This window comes from Pleurodeles waltl, chromosome 2_2, assembly GCF_031143425.1.
Source record: "Pleurodeles waltl isolate 20211129_DDA chromosome 2_2, aPleWal1.hap1.20221129, whole genome shotgun sequence".
Taxonomy (NCBI): Eukaryota; Metazoa; Chordata; class Amphibia; order Caudata; family Salamandridae; genus Pleurodeles; species Pleurodeles waltl.
In genome coordinates, this window is record NC_090439.1 from 757,076,720 (window position 1) to 757,095,042 (window position 18,323).

Here is an 18,323-nt window from a genome sequence, read left to right on the forward strand (position 1 = left end):
CAAAGAAGCAAAAAAAGCCTCAGTTTCCTTAGGATGGGTCCCTTCATAATGAAGCAATATAGTGTGAGCCCCTGGTCAGCTCTACCTAGCGTGCATCTGAACCCAGCCTGAGAGTGTTCGATAACCTTTTTAAAGGTCAGGTGGGACTGAATCCTTACGTCTACTACATTTCCCAACAATATGGAAGCACCATCTAATGTTGGGATGGGTCTGTGTTTAGTGAACATCAGGCTGCCCTCCCTATATGTGGTGACAATTAGGGCAAGTTGGTTATGAGGGAGTATTTGTCAATGATTTTATTCAATAACATCCAGTGGGTCAACCCAAATTTCATGACTGAATGCAAATAAGTCATTAGGAACTAAATATGCCCTCCACGCCTTTCCTTTTTCCCTAGCTCTTATAGTATTAGTTTCTTCATTAGCTGTAACAGAGGCAAACACATCTGGTTTAGATGCCATGTTTTTTCATGCCATTAGTTTTTTTCTACACCTATTGGTTCTAATGATGTATTATGGCATAGAAAATAGAAACATCTGAAAACTATTTGCCAGCTGCAATATGACATTCTGGTGTACCATCATAGCCACTCATTGTCTTACCCATTAGTGACCACAATATTTGTTAATCAGCTACATTCAGTTATTCCCAGCTTTGGTTTACAGGTGTTTATTTTCTATTCAGAATGTTGTACTATATCTAAACATTCCACCCTGTAAACTTTGGGGCATTTCATCATCTCTAGTAGCTTAGCTTTTGCCCCTTTTCATTTTTAGGGTTGATCGCGCGTAAGCGCTCTGTACAATGTTGTAATCTCTATGTGGGCTTCTAACTACACCCATGTCACACCAGGGCTAGCCTTTTAAAAATCAATTGATTCCGTTTGTGAAAGGCATGCATACGTCATGCCTTTTCTGGTGTTTAGCCCTCCTCAAGCGCACCGGTAAACTACTGAAAACATATGAGGCTCCGTGTTTTCAGCTGGTTTCTGGACTACTTTATCTTTTTATTTCCAGCACAGCATGACATTGACCCTGTTACATGGATAGTTGCACTTTTGCTGGTTACATTGATAATTGCACTTTTGCCGGTAACATGGATAATTGCACATTTGCCGATAAGTTCCACTTTGAGCGAACTTCTGTTTCCTTTTCTGTGTCTCCTTTACACTCATTGCGACCATCAGCTTGCATATGTGAAACTGTTTTAGTTTTTATTATTAGTTTATGTATCAAGAAAAATACGGTTAGGAGTTTACAATGCTAATAGCTCTAACACGAGCAAATGCGAGACCCGTTGCATTACAAATGCTTGTTTTATCATATCATTCCCTAGCCTGTTTTACCTTTTTATTAGTTCCCAGCAAGATAATAAATGTCTCCTGCTGCTTTAAGGACCAAAATCTCTTCAAAGAGGATGCAATGTTGTCAGGATAACTATGGGGGTGTTTGCCTACTTTAGTGCTTCTTAAGAAGAACTTGTTTCTAATGTCAGGCTATTGGCATTACAGATTTACAGTTGCAGTTGGTGGTTTTGGCCACATATAGGGCCTCATTACGAGTCTGGCGGTCCATGGACCGCCGGACTCGCAGTGGCCATCAGACCGCCGCCGACAGGTGTGATCAGCTGCCACATTATGACCAACCGATGGCCTAGTGGTGCCAGGGGTCTTAATCCGCCAGCGTAGCGCTGCAAGCAGTGCTGCCCTCCGGATTATGACTCGCATTTTCACCAGCCTTTGCATGGTGGTCCGACTGCCATACAGAGGCTGGAGGAAAGAAAGTGTTGGGGGTCCCATGAGGGCCCCTGCACTGCCCATGCACTTGGCATGGACAGTGCAAGGGCGCCCATGGACAGCCCCATCATGATTTTTACTGCCTGAATTATGGGCAGTGAAAAGCGCGACAGGAGCTGCTGTTGTGGTGAATATTCCCTTGGGCAGGGGGAGGAAACGTGGTTTCTGCCCACTGGCCCAGCCGAAAACCGGTATTAGAGCAGACGTGCAGGAAACCAGAGTGGCGGTTTTTCGTTCGAAAGAGTTTGGCAGGAGGCCTATAGTGTTAAACTAGAGCAAAAACTTCACTAGAGAATGTTGTGACCTTAAACATTAATGCTAGAAAGCAGATTTTGCAAACCATATATTTTCTTATAAGATGGTAGACTCATGTTCTAGAGCAGTGGTTCCCAACCTGTGGTCCAGGGACCACTGGGGGTCCGCGAAGCCTCCTCAGGGGGTCCTTGGGTGCTTAGAAAATTAAACATTATAAACAGATTAGGTTAAGATGCACTCCAATAATGAGGAAGTGGGGGACCCCGGCTTTCAGTAATCATAAAGTGGGGGTCCACAGAAGTCAAAAGGTTGGGAACCATTGTTCTAGAGGGTCAAAGCCATTACTTAAACCTGAAATTATTTGGTATCCCAGAGGGTAATGAAAGGTCATATGTGCAAAAATATATGGCTGATTTAGATCAGGTTACTCTGTCACAACAGAAATCTAAATACCATAGAGAACAATGACATTTTGATTTTGGCAGGTGGGATATCCATCATCGATGTGATGGAGTAAGCCCTCCCCTGAGATCTAACTCAGGCCCTATGTCTCTCTCTAGACTTAACAAGCCAACAGTGTTTAAAGGGTTGATTCTGTTTTCCATATTGGATACCAGTCATATATTTATGGAAAATAACTACCTTCATAAACGCTCTATGCATATTTTATTAAGACTTGTGGTCAGTAGCACACATAATACCACATCATCCTTGCCAATTATTCAGATTGCACAGATAAACATCACAAGGTTGGTAAGTATATATCTCATATAAAATGGTAGTGCTTTTTGCCAACACCTGTTACTGTTGCACTCTTATCTGTGTTTGAGCTGAATTTCTACCACTCTGCCTGCTTTGGCAATACCTGACTGCACCCTACCCGTTTTGCTGTAGGAAACAGGTGTGCACTGAAGAAATGATCCCTTCTCTAATACAATTGAATATAAACTGTATGGCATGATAACAAATTTAGAGTCTGTGCCCTATTACAGACATCCCTAAATAGATCACATCTAATCTTGGATCAGGACGTAATCACTCATAGAAAATGCCCCGTAGTTCAAGCCTTGATGTGCAGGTGCAATTAACATTAAGGGCTGGGGTAGCTCACAAACATACTTACAAACATCTCTGAGAATCAACCCACATTGGTTAATCGGACTAGTAATTTTGCGGAAATTGATGGTTTTAAAAAATCCCTATAGCCAGTCCCTCACGCTTTATTTTCTCTTGATCATTTGCATTGTACTTCTCAAATCTGTTCATACAGATGCAATATTATGCCCCAAAATTAATACAGCATGCTTATTTCTCAAAGGGGCTGACTCCCAATGCTTCTGTAGGCATTTGATAGCATAAACCTAGGCACGGTTTTCTTGCCTTATGAGTGATTTAGACCTAATTCAAAATATTGAAACAAATGTATTTAAGATATGTACATGCTTACAGTACAAATTATTCCTCATGCTACGTAGAGGAGTAGATATTTTTGTCCAGACGATGACCCTAGAGGAGTTTCACCAGAGCAGTTAAGAGTGTGCAATACACATGATGTTTACTCTCACATATTTTGTAGTATATTTTCCACATTTATTTGGTCAAATACCTCAATCAATCAATCACTGCATTTCTAAAGCGTGCTACATACCCATGAGGGTCTCAAGGCACTGGGGGGGGACGCTACTGATCGAAGAGCCAGGTCTTGAGAAACCTTCTGAAGGCCAGCAGGTCCTGAGTCTGTCGTAGGTTGGTAGGGAGAGTGTTCCAGGTCTTGGCGGCGAGGTAGGAGAAGGATCTGCCGCCGGTGGTGGTTTTCTGGATATGGGGAATTGTGGCGAGGGCGAGGTTGGCTGAGCATAGGCTTCGGGTGGGGGTGTGGAAGCTGAGTCGGTTGTTGAGGTATGTAGGTGCGGTGTTGTGTAGTGCTTTGTGTGCGTGGGTGAGGAGTTTGAAGGTGATCCTCTTGTCGACGGGGAGCCAGTGCAGGCCTCTTAGGTGGAGTGCGATGTGGCTGAGTCGGGGGACGTCGAGGATTAGTCGTGCTGAGGCGTTCTGGATTCGTTGTTGTCGTCTCAGGAGCTTGGTTGTTGTTCCTGAGTAGAGGGTGTTCCCGTAGTCGAGTCTGCTGGTGATGAGGGCCTGGGTGACGGTTTTCCTTGTGTCAGGGGGAATCCATTTGAAGATCCTGCGGAGTATCCGCACGGTGTTGAAGCAGGACGCGGAGACAGCGTTGACTTGCCTGGTCATGGAGAGGGTGGAGTCGAGGATGACCCCCAGGTTGCGATCGTGGTCTGTGGGTTCCAGGGCTGTTCCTAGCAATGTGGGCCACCAAGAGTCGTCCCAGGCTGATGGGGTGGGTCCGAGAATGAGGACCTCTGTTTTGTCTGAGTTCAGCTTCAGTCTGCTGTCCTTCATCCAGTCGGCTATGGCCTTCATTCCTCTGTGGAGGTTGGCTTTGGCGGTGTGGGGGTCTTCGGTGAGGGATATGATCAGTTGGGTGTCGTCCGCGTAGGAGATGATGTTGAGGTTATGTGCTGATAGGGTGCGGTGGCAGACTGTGTCAAAGGCTGCTGATAGGTCCGGGAGGATGAGGGCGGCTGTTTCTTCTTTGTCCATCAGGATCCTCATGTCGTCAGTGGCGGCGATGAGGGCGGTCTCGGTGCTGTGGATGCTGCAAAAGCCGGATTGGGAAGGGTCCAGGATGTTGTTGTCTTCGAGGTAGCAGGTTAGCTGTTTGTTGACAATCTTCTCTGTCACTTTTGCCGGGAACAGGAGCAGGGAGATGGACCGGAAGTTCTTGAGGTCTTTGGGGTCCGCCTTTGGGCTTCTTCAGAAGGGCGTTGATCTCGGCGTGCTTCCAGCTTTCCGGGAAGGTTGCTGTCTCGAAGGAACTGTTGATTGTTTTCCGGAGGTGGGGCACGATGGTTGTGCTGGCTTTGTTGACGGCGTGGTGAGGGCAGGGGTCGGATGGAGATCCGGAGTGGATGGAGTTCATGGTTTTGATGGTGTCTTCATCGCTGACGTAGGACCAGGCGGTCAGGCGGCTGGTGCGGGTGGTGGTCGCAGGGGTGGTGGTTTCTGGGTGGGTGCGGGGGTGTCGGAGTTGAAGCTGTGGTGGATGTCGGTGATCTTACGGTAAAAGAAGGTGGCCAGGAAGTCGCACAGGTCTTGTGATGGTGGGATGTCGTTGGTGTTGGAGCTGGGGTTGGAGAGTTCTTTCACGATGCTGAAGAGCTCTTTGGTGTTGTGTGCGTTGTTGTCTAAGTGGTCCTTGAAGGCGGTCCTCTTGGCGGTCCTGATGAGTTAGTGGTGTCTGTGGGTGGCGCTCCCATGGGCTGTGTGGCTGTCTGGTGTTCAGTCGTGGAGCCATTTCTTCTCCAGTTTCCAACAGGTGCGCTTGGAGATCCGGAGGTCTTCGGTGAACTAGGCGGCCTTCTTGTTGGTGTGGTTGGTTGTGGAGGTCTTGAGAGGGGTGAGGGTGTTGGCGCAGTCGTTGATCCACTGTTTGAGGTTAGTGGCGGCAGTGTGTGGGTCGGTGGGGTCGGCGGGTGGTCTCAGTACGAGGGTGGTAGTCAGTTGGTCTTTGGTGATCTTGCCCCAGCAACAGCATGGTAGCTGTTGGGTGCAGTGGTGTGTGGTGGGTTTCCTGAAGGTGAAGTGGACGCATCTGTGGTCGGTCCAGTGAGGTTCGGTGGTGTGGCTGAAGGACACACGGGGGCTTGTGGAGAAGATGGGGTCCAGTGTGTGTCCAGCGGCGTGAGTGGGTGTTGTCACGAGGTGTTTGAGTCTGAGGTTGGTGAGGTTTTCGATCAGGGCGGTGGAGTTGGTGTCATTGTTGTTCTCGAGGTGGAGGTTCAGGTCCCCGAGGAGGATGTAGTCCGTGGAAGCGAGGGCGTGGGTGCTGATGAGGTCGGCGATGGTGTCGCTGAACTGTGGTCTGGGTGGTCTGTAGACAAGTGTTCCTCTGAGGGTGGTGTTGGGGTTGGTGTGGATCTGGAAGTGCATGTGCTCGGCGGTGGTGAGGGTATCGTCGGTGTTGGTCGAGACTCGAAGGGTGTCCTTGTGGATGATGGCGATTCCCCCTCCCATTCCGTTGGTGCGGTCTCTGCGGGAGATCTTGTAGCCCTGTGGGATGGCTATGGCGATGTCTGGTGCTGAGGTGGTGTTTAGCCAGGTCTCCGTCAGGAAGGCGACGTCGGCGGTGGTTGTGTCTAGGAGGTCCCAGAGTTCGATGGCGTGCTTATGAGCGGAGCGGGTGTTGAGGAGGATGCAGTGGAGGTGGTTGGGTTCTCTGGTTGGTGATTTGGTGGGCTGGTGAATCTGCAGTTCTGGCAGGCGAAGGGCCCTTGGGTGCGCTTCGGGGTGGCCCGGTAGCAAGGGTGGTCTCACACCTGAACAACTGAAGTTTAAGTGGTACAAGGAGTTTGTCAAATTCTCTCAAAAGTCCCTTTATTATGTGGCGGGCGGGAGCAATTGAGAGAATCACTAAACATATTTGAATATAAGGAAAAAAAGAATATGATATCAAGCATTTCTGTAGAGATAAACATGTGAACTTGCATAATGTGCAGAGTGAGCATTTACATGAGACCAGTGAAGGAACGTCAGACCAAAAAGGTGGATGTCTCATACAACTTCCTTTAACCTCCGTGGCTCATTTGCAGAGCAAGGTAAGTTAGCAGATCTGATGGCAGAAACGTCATCAGCTCCAATATCGGACACTGCAGAGGCCGCCAAAGGTTATGGACCAGAAGCCACCCATTTTAGGGTGACAGGATCGCTCCCATTTTTGACCATGAAATTTCCGTCCAAGACTGTCTTGTAAATTATGGCAACGGCAGTTTAGCACTGGATGCTTAGGAAATAGTATCGATGTGCTGAGAATTTTAACATCAGAGTCCGAGTCCTTAAACTGTACCCTCATATGATGTTGCCTATCTCTTTTAATTTCAAAAAAAGATAACCGTAGCAAACATAAAAGGTGGTGTAAGAGAGGCAGGTCATAGGATCTAGTGGGGAGAGGAGAGTCTGTAAATTGCAGGGATAGAATCTCGTGGCCATGGTAAGATGGGTTGGGGAGATAAGTAAGTGGAGTAACAGGAGATGAGGATATTGGTGGCAAAATAAAAAATAAATATCTCAGAAACCCCTTTTTGGACTTTTGTTGTTTTTATGTCATTGTGTTCATGAAATGATTCTTCGTCATTATAATTTGGAGTGGTATTTTTGTTATGTTGTGGAATTTTCAAATGTTTTGGTATCTCTGAATGCTTTAGATATTTTCTTAATTGAACCTGTTTGCACTGTGCCATAGCACCAATGGTTGAGTTCAGGTTTAAATTGTTGACACTTCAACTGGATCTAACAAGAATAATGACCTTATTACTTGAGGGGAACTACCATCTCCCAGCTAATAATCCACTTTCTCAAAATGGTGTATTACTTTTGTAAATCTGTCACTTGGGCAAAAATTTAACACAAAATAATTGTCACCTATTTCAGTTTTTTGTTTACATTAGTTTTGGATTTAATTATTCGTTTCTTTACAAAAATCAACAAAAATCTACTCATTGCTGAATTCAGTTTGTTTTTCAGGAATGTGTATTTGCCCCAGCATACCCATAGACTTTATACCTGTTTCCTCCACAAATGTCAAGTTGATAGAAACAACAAAAAATAAGAAAAATGAAATACAGTTTAGAAAAATGCAAATACTGCATTAAAAATATTTTCTTACCTCTCTGCTTCTTTTGTGAAATCTGGGAAGAAGGCAATCATAGCACAGCAAATTTATTTTTTAGAAAGAAAACGTGCATTTTTTTGCACAGCACTTTCATTTTTTCAAAAACACCAAAACACACATTTTATTTTTATCTATTTTGACTTTTGCCTTGTAGCCTACTATAGGGGTGTATATTGGCTACTAAAGGTCATATATACAGAGAAAGCAGCACAGGAGGCTAATCCAGACTACTTTACCTTAGCCTTATAGCCCACTGTAGCAAGGTGTATTGTCCATTAAAGGCCCTCTTTAATTTTATAGTTAGTATTGCTCAGCATGATCTGATCAGACCCTACCTGTTGCTAAAGAGACGGGAAACCCCGTGTGGGTGGCTGAGCACTATATAGCATTTCATAATAATAATAATAATAAGAAGAAGAATTGTAGGCCGGAGCCTTTTATGGTCTGTACAGTCTGCTACGGCAAGATATAAGGCTATGTGAGTATTCCACCCCATTAGGGCAGAATGTTTTAATTGAAAAAAGTCTCCTGGTAAAAGCAGGGTGTTACCAGCACCTTGCACTCCTGAGACTTCAGCCTTTCACAAGTTTTGCTGTGTGTGACTGGATGTAACCTGTGCCCGCGTGCACACAGCTGTCACCCCTTTCACCTTGGGCTCTGTCAAACTGTCATCATTCGGCAGAGCCAAGGGCGACAGTAGCTGAGCAGATTTCTTCCTTCCCTCATGAACGTCATTTCACCAAAATGCCAGGGGTAACGCAAGTGACATTACACCCCCTTTGAACTTCACTTTAACTCACACACACGCTTACACATGTATGCATATTCACACATACTCACATCCTCTCTCTACATAAACACCCTCTTATCCTCAAGTATGCAGAAAATACATTTAAAAGCATTTTCCTACTTACTTCAGCACTCAGGGAAGGTCGTGTTCCAGCTAATTGTACTCCTTTTTTTATTATACTAATAGTGAGTAATGTGATATTATTCACCATTAGTATAAAAAGAAAAATGACTGAAAACAAAGAAAGTGGAGCCCCAACCAACGCCCGAGGTGCCCCTGGCACTGATTTTGCCACCTCTGAGGCCAAGAGTCTGAAAGGCCGTGCCATAGGTCGCAAAGGACAAGTAGATATCACAAATGTAACCCCTGGTGACCCCTAAATGACGTCCATGCCTTCCCTCACTTTGAGGGTCCAGTGACCATTGGGGGGTGCAGAGGAGGGGCTCGCTGTGTGCCCTGTTGCACAGGGTCTGCCTCTTGCTTTTCCCTTCCTAATCCACATACTCTAGGGAGGCAGGGGAGAGGGAGCGGGGCAGAGGCTGTGGACTAGGGCATTATAATTTTTAGAGCAGTGTCCTATTTCAGCTTTTATATGCCTCTGCTGCTCCGTTGTTTTCAATGGAAATCTCAATATTGCATTGCTCTAGCATTGTGTGTAGTGCATTCCTTGAATGGAGAACTCTTGGGGGTGATGGCTTGATTAGATTCTGCCTCTTTTCATCTCATTGCTCTTGTCTTCCTGTGTACCACTTATAGTTTCTCATTGGGGACTCTTGGGGGAATATTGTGCTCTTTAAATCAGTATGCGTTTGTATGCAATTACACTGGCCAGTACTTCTTTCATTTGTGATTTTTTTCTCAGTCATATTTTGCGATCTATCCCAGAATGATTCCTTAAGAGAGAGTCAGTTATCTAATCCAGTTTAGTTTCTTTAAACTAAAAACATTTACCTAGAACTATAGAAATGTACTTCCAGGCTCTAAATGGATCAATAAAAGAATGTTTTAAGCTGGCCGTTGTCATATGTGATACTGTCATTACGTACAAATACTGTGTATATACTCGTCTAAATGCTTTCATTATTTTCTAGCTGTACAAAACGAGAGGGATCGAATCAGCACAAGAAGGAGCAACCTGGAGGGCAATAAGCTACCCTCCATTAACACTCTGTCGCAAGCTGAGAGTCTTTCACGTCAGGTACAGAAGCTCACTTTGGAAATAGACTTTTGTATGTTGCAATGAAAACTAAAGCCCTACTCTCTTTTATCTGGTCGGTGTAATGTTCTCTTCTTTTCATACTCCTCTTCTTAAAAACAACCTTTTGGGACAATGCATAAATTAGATCATGTGTAGGTGAGAGATGAATACTGCTCTGGGCTGAGCCTTCACTAGCTTGACATCATCTCCGTCCAGCAGATGAGAGAGCTGGCCAAAAAAGCCAACAGTTGAAATCGGTGGACCCAAGATCCACTTTATGCATATTGTAAGGAAAAGGACTGCTTGTCAGCTTCACTGTTTGAACTCAGGCTTAACAATCTTAACAAAGCATTTTCAGCCACTAGTGAGTTTAGGTACTCAGTACCTCATCATACATGCACTATGTCACTCTTCCTTAGCACAGAAATAAGTATTATATCCTCCAGGTTTGGCAGGTGGGTTACGCAATGTTGGAACTGGCCTTTTCTGCAGGGTCACCCTAAGACCTTTTGCCTTCCTCTTCCTTGTTTTTCGGACTCATTTTTGCTGGCTTTTAGAATTTTGCGTACCTTACCACAGCTGACCAGTGCTAAAGTGCGGGTGCTCTGTACTCTAAAACACGGTAACATTGGATTTTCCACAATTGGCATACTTATTTTGCTTATAAGTCCCTAAGAAAGTGCACTAGTAGTGCTCAGGGCCTGCAAAATAAATGCTACTTGTGGGCCTGCTGCACCGATTAGGCCATCCACTTAAGCAGCCCTCTAACTGTGTCTTAAACGTGCCAAGGCAGAGCCTGTGTATGTAGTTTTACACTACCAAAATAACCCTTTTGCCAGGCCCAAACATTGCCTTTTTATACATAAAGGTCACCCCAAAGGTACGCCATGAACAACCCAGAAGACAGGATGCTATGTTTTTAAAAGGCAGGACATGTACTTTTAAGTTTTACATTTCCTGGTAATTAAAAACTCCCAAAGTGGCTTTTTACTACAGCAAGGCCTATTTTTCCATAGGAAAGATAAAATTGTGATTATTTTATAAATGCAAATCACAATCTGGAAGAGATAAATTCTTCGAGTTTGTAAACTCACATCTTATAGTGAAGTCAGATTTTAAATTGCAGTTCTGAAAATGCCACTTTTAGAAAGTTAGCATTTCCTTACTTTAAATCATCTAGTGCCTCTGCCTGTCTCTAAATACATGCTTGGGGTGGGTGACAGCTGGGCTTTGTGTATTCCCTCTACACAGCCACACACAAAGGGAGTTTCGGTGTGATTGATGGGCTAGCCTGGGCAGTACGTGTGGGAGGGGCTGACACACCTGAATGGTCTGTGTCCTGTTCCCATACAAAGAGCTTCATCCCTCCCTGTCATGTGTCTGGAGCTAGGGCAGGAAGGGAGGACCTCTGTGCACTTCAAAGACCTTTCTTTGAAGCCTCCCCCTCTTCAAAGGCACAACTAGGTATAAATACTAGAGCTCTGGCACCACCACATCAGTACACTTTTGGACTTGTGGATATTCTGACAGGAAGAAGGACTGCTGTACAGCCACTCTGCTGGGCTCCTACTCTGCTGTGCTGACCTGCTGCCTTCCTTGCCTGGGAATGTGAAGGACTGGACCTGCATCTCTCCCTCCCAGAACCAAAGTGACTCCAAGAGCTTTCTGGCTTGCCTCCTGTTTTCTGAAGTCTTGGGGACACAAAGGACTTCCAACTCAACTGCTATAGAACCTTGACTCTGCCAACTGTGAGTCTTGCCCGCCAAGTGGTGCCAATCCAGTTCTTGGCCCTTGGAAGTGGGTATAAAGTGCTGCTCAAGTCACAACCAATTAATCTCCACTGCTGCACACATCTGAACCTGCGCATTGCCCCTATTGCATGGATCAGGAAAGGCCCATTTGCCCCATTGTGTGGGTCGGACCACAGCACATCGCCTTCAGAACTGCCACATCTTGGACTTAACACATCACTGTTGTTGCGTGGAGAAAAACGATGCATCACCACAATTGTGGGAATCAACATCAATGCATGGCTGCAGTCTGCACCCTGCATCTTCCTCTACGTCGACGCAACCAAGATGAAGGTACTTTTGCGCAGCGAGCCCAAGTAGGTCCATGTATCCATCCCACGCTCCACTGGGGTCGACCTGAACATTTGACTTTGCTCCGGTCTAGCATGACCAGATATCCCAGATAGGCACTTTTTGCTTCTAAGTGACATTTTACATTTATTATTTATAAATTCATATCACAAGTTCTACTTACTGAATTTTTGTTGTTTTGGTCTTGTTTATTTCCTAAATTAAGTTCTATAAACCATGTGTGTGGTCTCTTTTGTGCGGTGTCTTCACTGTTTTACTGTTTGAAGTGTTGCACAAATACTACACATTGCCTCTTAAGTTAAGCCTGACTGCTTTGTGTCAAGCTATCAGGGGGTGAGCACAGGTTTACCTATGGTGTGTTTGTGACTTACCCTGGCTAGGATTGTGGTTCCTTCTTGGACAAGATGCATACCTCTGCCAACCAGAAACCCAATTTCTTACAGGGGTGACATCCTGGCTACTCCCACATGTGCTTCTGAAGAGTTCTTCCCTTCCCCTACCAATGCTCCAAGTAGTCTGGCCTGATAAAAGACTGATGTCAGGTCCATTTGTGTATGCGCTGGAGGCAGCACTATGAAGTGTAAGTGGGGCATCCTGCCAACACCTAGTCCCCCTTTGTCTTACTGTCTGGGGGAATACACAATGACCAGATGTCAAGCTATTTATAGGCATACAACTGAGGACACATGCAGCAGTTACAAATTGATTAGGAAAAGAAAATGTCAACTTTCTAAAAGTGGTACTTTCAGGGTTGTGACATAAAATCCGATTTCACCATTGAAGACGATTTCAAATTATAATTCAGTTGAGTCCAAACTTGATATTCTTATCTGTTCCCAATTGAAAGTTAAAACTTAATAAACACAATAAAAGAACCCAAAGTTAGCCAATAGGACAGTATGTCTTGGTGTTATAAAAAACAAACTTAGGAGTTTTGCATTATCATGACATTTAAAACTTAGAAGCACATGCCCTGCCTTTTAAATGCAAAGCACCCAGCACTGTGTGCTGTTTAGGGACTATCTTCGGAGTGACTTACAGCTTTTTAAAAGGAAGGTTTAGGCTTGGCAAAAGATTGATTTGGTGGTTCGAACAGGAAGTTTAAACCTGCAGGGGCAGGCCTGATACAAGTTTTAAAAAGCTACTTAAGTGAGGAGCATAATGAGTGCCACTAGTAGCATTTAATGTACAGGCTCTGGTTAAATGTAGTGCCATATACTAGGGATGTATAAGTAAATTAAATATGCCAATTAAGTGTAAGGCAGTTGAACCATGTTTCATGGAGAGCACATAAGCACTTTAGCACTGGTTAGCAGGGGTAAAGTACACAGCGTTCTAATGCCACCAGAAATTAAATGCAAAAAACACTAGAGCTGTAGGAAAAGGTTTGGTGGAAAATCACACCAAGTATGACAGGTCTAACAGAGAATTACTCTGTGACTCTGGAAACCTCAAAGCCATATTCCAAGCATTTTCTGAAAAGTTGTGGTTGGCGAAAGCCCTTTTTTGGGGAAGGGGCAACAAAGAATAAGTTAAACTTTTCTTCTAACTCCCCGTACCCCACCCACATCCTCTATATATGAAAATAATTACTTATATTCTGTTATGAACAGCAGAATGCCACCCACATCCAGTAGGAAAAGAGAATTCAGTGAGAAACCAAGACTGAATATGGTAAGTTGAAAATGTCTAAGCTGACCCCACCCTTACTTACAGGCAAACACAGACAACCTCTGTCCATCATAGCACCCTATTTTCAAGGAAAATCAGAGCAGAACATGTAGAGGTTATTAAGGCCATCTGCATTAATTATCTTTTTCTCTCCTTAGCCCATTGAGATTTAATTCACTTTAGCTCGATGAAGTAAAGCAGATTTAATAACATTGTAAATAGCGAGAATGCAGGCAATATAGACATGCTCTGCTGCAGTTAAAGGAAATGGAGGCAAACATACTCTAAACAAATTCCTGATGGAAAATTTAAAAAGTAAATCACAGGCACTACAGACACTATGGTACTCAGTTATAGAATCTATAAATGAGAGTACATTAAATCAAAAAACTATAGTGGTACACTATTGCAGACTGAAGAAAGACTGTTTGTTATAGGTTTTATATAATAATAAGGAGTCCTCAATAAAGAAACTAACATGACTCAGTTAATTAAAAAAATAAATAGAGTGAGGTCTAATTAGAAAAGATTGTTAGAACAAAAAGATAGAGCAGAGGTCTCCAACCTTTTCTGTAGTGAGAGCTACTTCTGCTCAGAAAAATCATTGTGAGCTACTGAAGACCAAGCAACACGCTCATCGTTACTAGACACCCCATGGCAGCTTCATTGACTTTAAGCCTAATGTCCATAGCACCAGCTACTATTGTTTGAACAAAATACCTTGACTAGGGGCACTGTGACCGGGCAGCCATGTATGTCAGTAAGAGCATGGCCTTTGGAGCTGGATATGCATGTGTGTGTAACAGTGGGATATATGTGTATGGGTGACTAAGAGCCTATGTCGTATGTACATGTGGCAAAGGACATACGTTTTGTCATATGTAGTACTTTTACAGGTATAACACATACATACAACACTTTTTGACCCATTTATTGCCTCCTGGAGGGACTCTTGCACACTATTTGATATGTGGAAATGTAGTTTTCTAATCTGTTTTATCTGATTCCTCACTGGTTGTACATACTTAGAAGTGTTAGGGAATGATAAGTGATTTACTTTTGCATTTACCTGTCACGTCATTCATAGGGAAGAGTTTAGGATGATTCCTAGGTTGTGGGGGTAGTCATTCGGAGATGACGGGCGCTGAGTGATATGGGCCACCAGGAGTCATCCCAGGCTGAAGTGGAGTTTCCGAAGATGATGAGCTTGGTCTTGTCTGAGTTGAGCTTGAGGCAGCTCTCTGTCATCCAGGTGGCGACGGCTTCCATTCATGTGTGGAAGTTCTTCTTAGCTTTGTCCGGGTCTTGAGTGAGAGATATGTTGAGTTGTGTGTCATCGGTGTATGACAAGATGTACATTCTGTGGCCTCTGACGATGGCTGCAAGTGGAGCCATGTAGATGTTGAAGAGTGTTGGGCTCAGGGAGGATTCCCGAGGGACTCCACAGCTGACTTCTGTTGGTTTGGATATAAAGGGTGGGAGCCTGACTCTCTGTTCTCTGAAAAGGAAGGAGTGAATCCATTGCATGGCTTTTCCGCAGATTCCTGCATCATGGAGGCTGGTGCATAAGGTGCTGTGGGAGACCGTGTTGAAGGTTGCTGAGGGGTTGAGGAGTATGAGTGCCGTAGTGTGGCCATGGCCGAGGAGTGTGCGGATGTCATCGGTGGCTGCAAGAAGAGTTGTCTCCGTGCTGTGGTTGCTGCAGAAGCCAGACTGAGAGGTGTCCAGCGAGTTGTTGTCTATGATGAATTGTCGCAGCTGTGAGTTGATAGCTTTTTCCAGTACTTTGCATAGATACAAAACATCTATTTTTTTACAGTTTGGTTTGCCCTAATGCTCACGCAGCAGTTGAAGAACATACAAAAGTGTGGGATCTGTGCTTCTGTGGATGAGGGGAATGAAGTTAGTCAGTAAGTGTGGGAGCAAGGTCAGACACATTGCTAAAAAGAACAAAATATTCTGTAACTATTTTGTTGGCATTTCTCCTATAGGTAACTGCATATAACGTGTAATGCACACACCTCAAATAATAAATATGTGCAAGTTAAACATATCTCTTGAATATGCAATTTTCTGCTAGGAAAGCTTGGTTGGCTAATACAGTCATTTCAGACATCTTACACTTGTATGCAGCTGAATGGTCAGTAATTTGAATCTTGATCGGTACACTCGGAGTTAGTAACATGTCTTAATAGTGGTATGAGAGGCCAGCCTGTGACAGAAAGTACTGTGAATATGTATGTTATCTGAGATAGGCAACAAAGTAATTCAGTATGAGCATAGGGCTGAGCATAAAGCCACACCAGACATATTGGAATCAAAAGGTTTTGCCAACGGACAGCTACAGCTGTCTGTAGCGTTGCCCTAACAATATCCTAACTTGAGGTGCTGCAGTGAAAATCATTGCTTCATGGTAAGAACCCGACGTCTGTTGAGTGGTTTTATGATTAATTGTACTTGTATATATCTGCAAAAAAGGTTGTAGAATACAGCTACACTGTCAAGAGGTGATACCTTGATCTATCACAATAATTATGTTGCACAGGCCACTGAATTTGGTTGCCCACATTATTGCCTCCCAGCTTACAAAGCTAATGTTCAGAGTATAGGGCAGAGTTGTCAACATGACCCATTACAGTTTAAGAGGTAATCACTAGATGCAATGAAGGCTTGCCGGGAAAGGAGCCGATAAACAAATATATAGGTATGTCCCCCCTTATGTAATATGTTAAGTGGCTTAAGATTTGGTTCAAATAATTTAACACATTTTCCAAAACAGCAAAACAACGTGTGTTTAATTTATTTAATGAGATTTGCTTATTTGAAAAAAAAAAACAAGTGGAAAGTTGCACATAAAATAGTGTAGAAAATGATGCTTCAAAAAAGAAAATGCAGCGCACTTGGCGATAGTGGACTGTTGTTGCAGTTCCAAGTGTGTTGTCCATACCTGGCTACCTTATAGATGTTTACCCTTTTCAACTTTACAGTAGCTAGAAACATTTTTTCCTGCTGCCACAGCAACAGAGGAGCCAGGGCGCAGCTTGGTGAGTACGATTGGGGGAAGGGGGTTGTGCGCTTCTGATTTCCCAAAAATCACGTTGGCACATAATGTTAAAATACATTAGACAAGGCTTGTGAACTGATCAACGTTTATGACGCCTTCATAAAGAGGGAGGGTGTGTGTGCCTTTTTGCCTGTGTGTAAAAATCATAGTGAAATCCGACAGACACCTCACTGTATCGAGTGAAAGCTCCTGTACTCAACTATTTTTCACAAAATACATCTATTAGGGGAGTGTAGTACCCCAAACACCCCCTGAAGATGCGCCCCTGTGAGGAGCTTAATACTAATGAGTGAAAATTTCAGAAGAGAAAAATAAAACTCATGGATTCATCATAAATATTCTCTACTAACCCCACCTAAGAAAATAAACAAGAACAATAAATATATCCATGTAGAAATGTATTTCACAAAATCAGTACTTAAAATGGACAGTTTTAATCACACTAGCTATGGAAACTGTAACCTCAGTTTGAAAACGAGCATGACTGGCTCATTCTGTTACTCTATGGTTAAAAGCATAACTGTCTCACTAAATGCATTTTGCGGTGTTTTTATTTGAGCTATTTTACTTTTGTGCAGCGCTTTTCTCTTCCATTTTTTACATGTATTCTTAATGTAGTGATCTATCTTGCTGCTACATTTTTCTCACACACCATGTGATGGCCCATTAACTTTTCTCATTTCTTCATATCGCGTCCACATCGGTCACACTTGCCTTGGTCATTGTATCCCTTCGTGTTGAGAAATATATATACATGACTGGTCCACATCTAGGTCTACGAGCATGTGATGATTTTTCGTAAAACGCCTGCGATGGCTCGAGCGCTTCCCAGCATTTGTGCTCATTCAATTCCATTTTGTTGCAACTCATCAACACGGTAGTGTTGCTTGTTAAATTTTCGCTGTTGTCTTTTGACTTCCATTTTTCTTCCAGCCCTAATATGACTGCGAGCACTGTTTCCTACGGAGGATGCTGCCTGCCTCCCATCACATCAAAAGGACATTATATATCTATCTGCACGTGGACTCCATCCATATATACGAAAAATCCGAAACCCTGTCCCTTTAAAATGCAATCTTTCACCACTTTTACAAACGTGGCTACTACTGCCCTATTTTTGTACATTTCATGTTCTGCACTCCATAATAACAAAGGGCCCATGCTTGAGTGGGTAAAGCCATTCATTTGTCCTCTGCTGACCAGTTTGACTGCTAATATACGTATTTATTTATTTCACAGTCCAGCTGTTCAAGTTGTGATTGTCCACAAAACATTCCGGGTTTATTTAAACTGTCATTTCTGAAATTGACAATCCCTCTGTTGCAAATATAAATATATATATATATATATATATATATATATATATATATATATATATATATATATATATATTCGTCACTCGTCTTCTATGACGCGCTGCAAAATATGTTCAATTGAGGAACAGAGATATTCGTGTCCTAGTAATAAAACGTTAGGTCGAAGGTTTTTCATAGGTTGGAAGCAAACCTGTATAAGGGTGGTGTGTGTATTCATATGAGGCAATTCTAATTTATGGTTGATATGCTGCCTGATAGGTTTGGCATTTTCAGTTCTAAATTTGATTGCACCTTTAAGGTCACATACAATGCCCTGCTCCCATCAAGGACAGTGTCAGCCAAATGGGAAATATGATTCACTCAGTATGTTTTTTCCCATCGATTGAAAC

The 18,323-nt window shown here is 43.6% G+C and overlaps 1 protein-coding gene across 5 annotated transcripts in view; it reads left to right on the forward strand.

Moving 5' to 3' along the window:
• HNF4G (hepatocyte nuclear factor 4 gamma) overlaps nt 1–18,323 on the forward strand; it is a 423,834-nt gene that overhangs the window by 356,216 nt on the left and 49,295 nt on the right. For all 5 annotated transcript variants that reach the window (XM_069220374.1, XM_069220373.1, XM_069220376.1 and 2 more), the window contains one exon: nt 9,675–9,781. In XM_069220374.1, the coding sequence (XP_069076475.1) occupies nt 9,675–9,781 (107 nt within the window). The remainder of the gene's footprint in view (nt 1–9,674; nt 9,782–18,323) is intronic.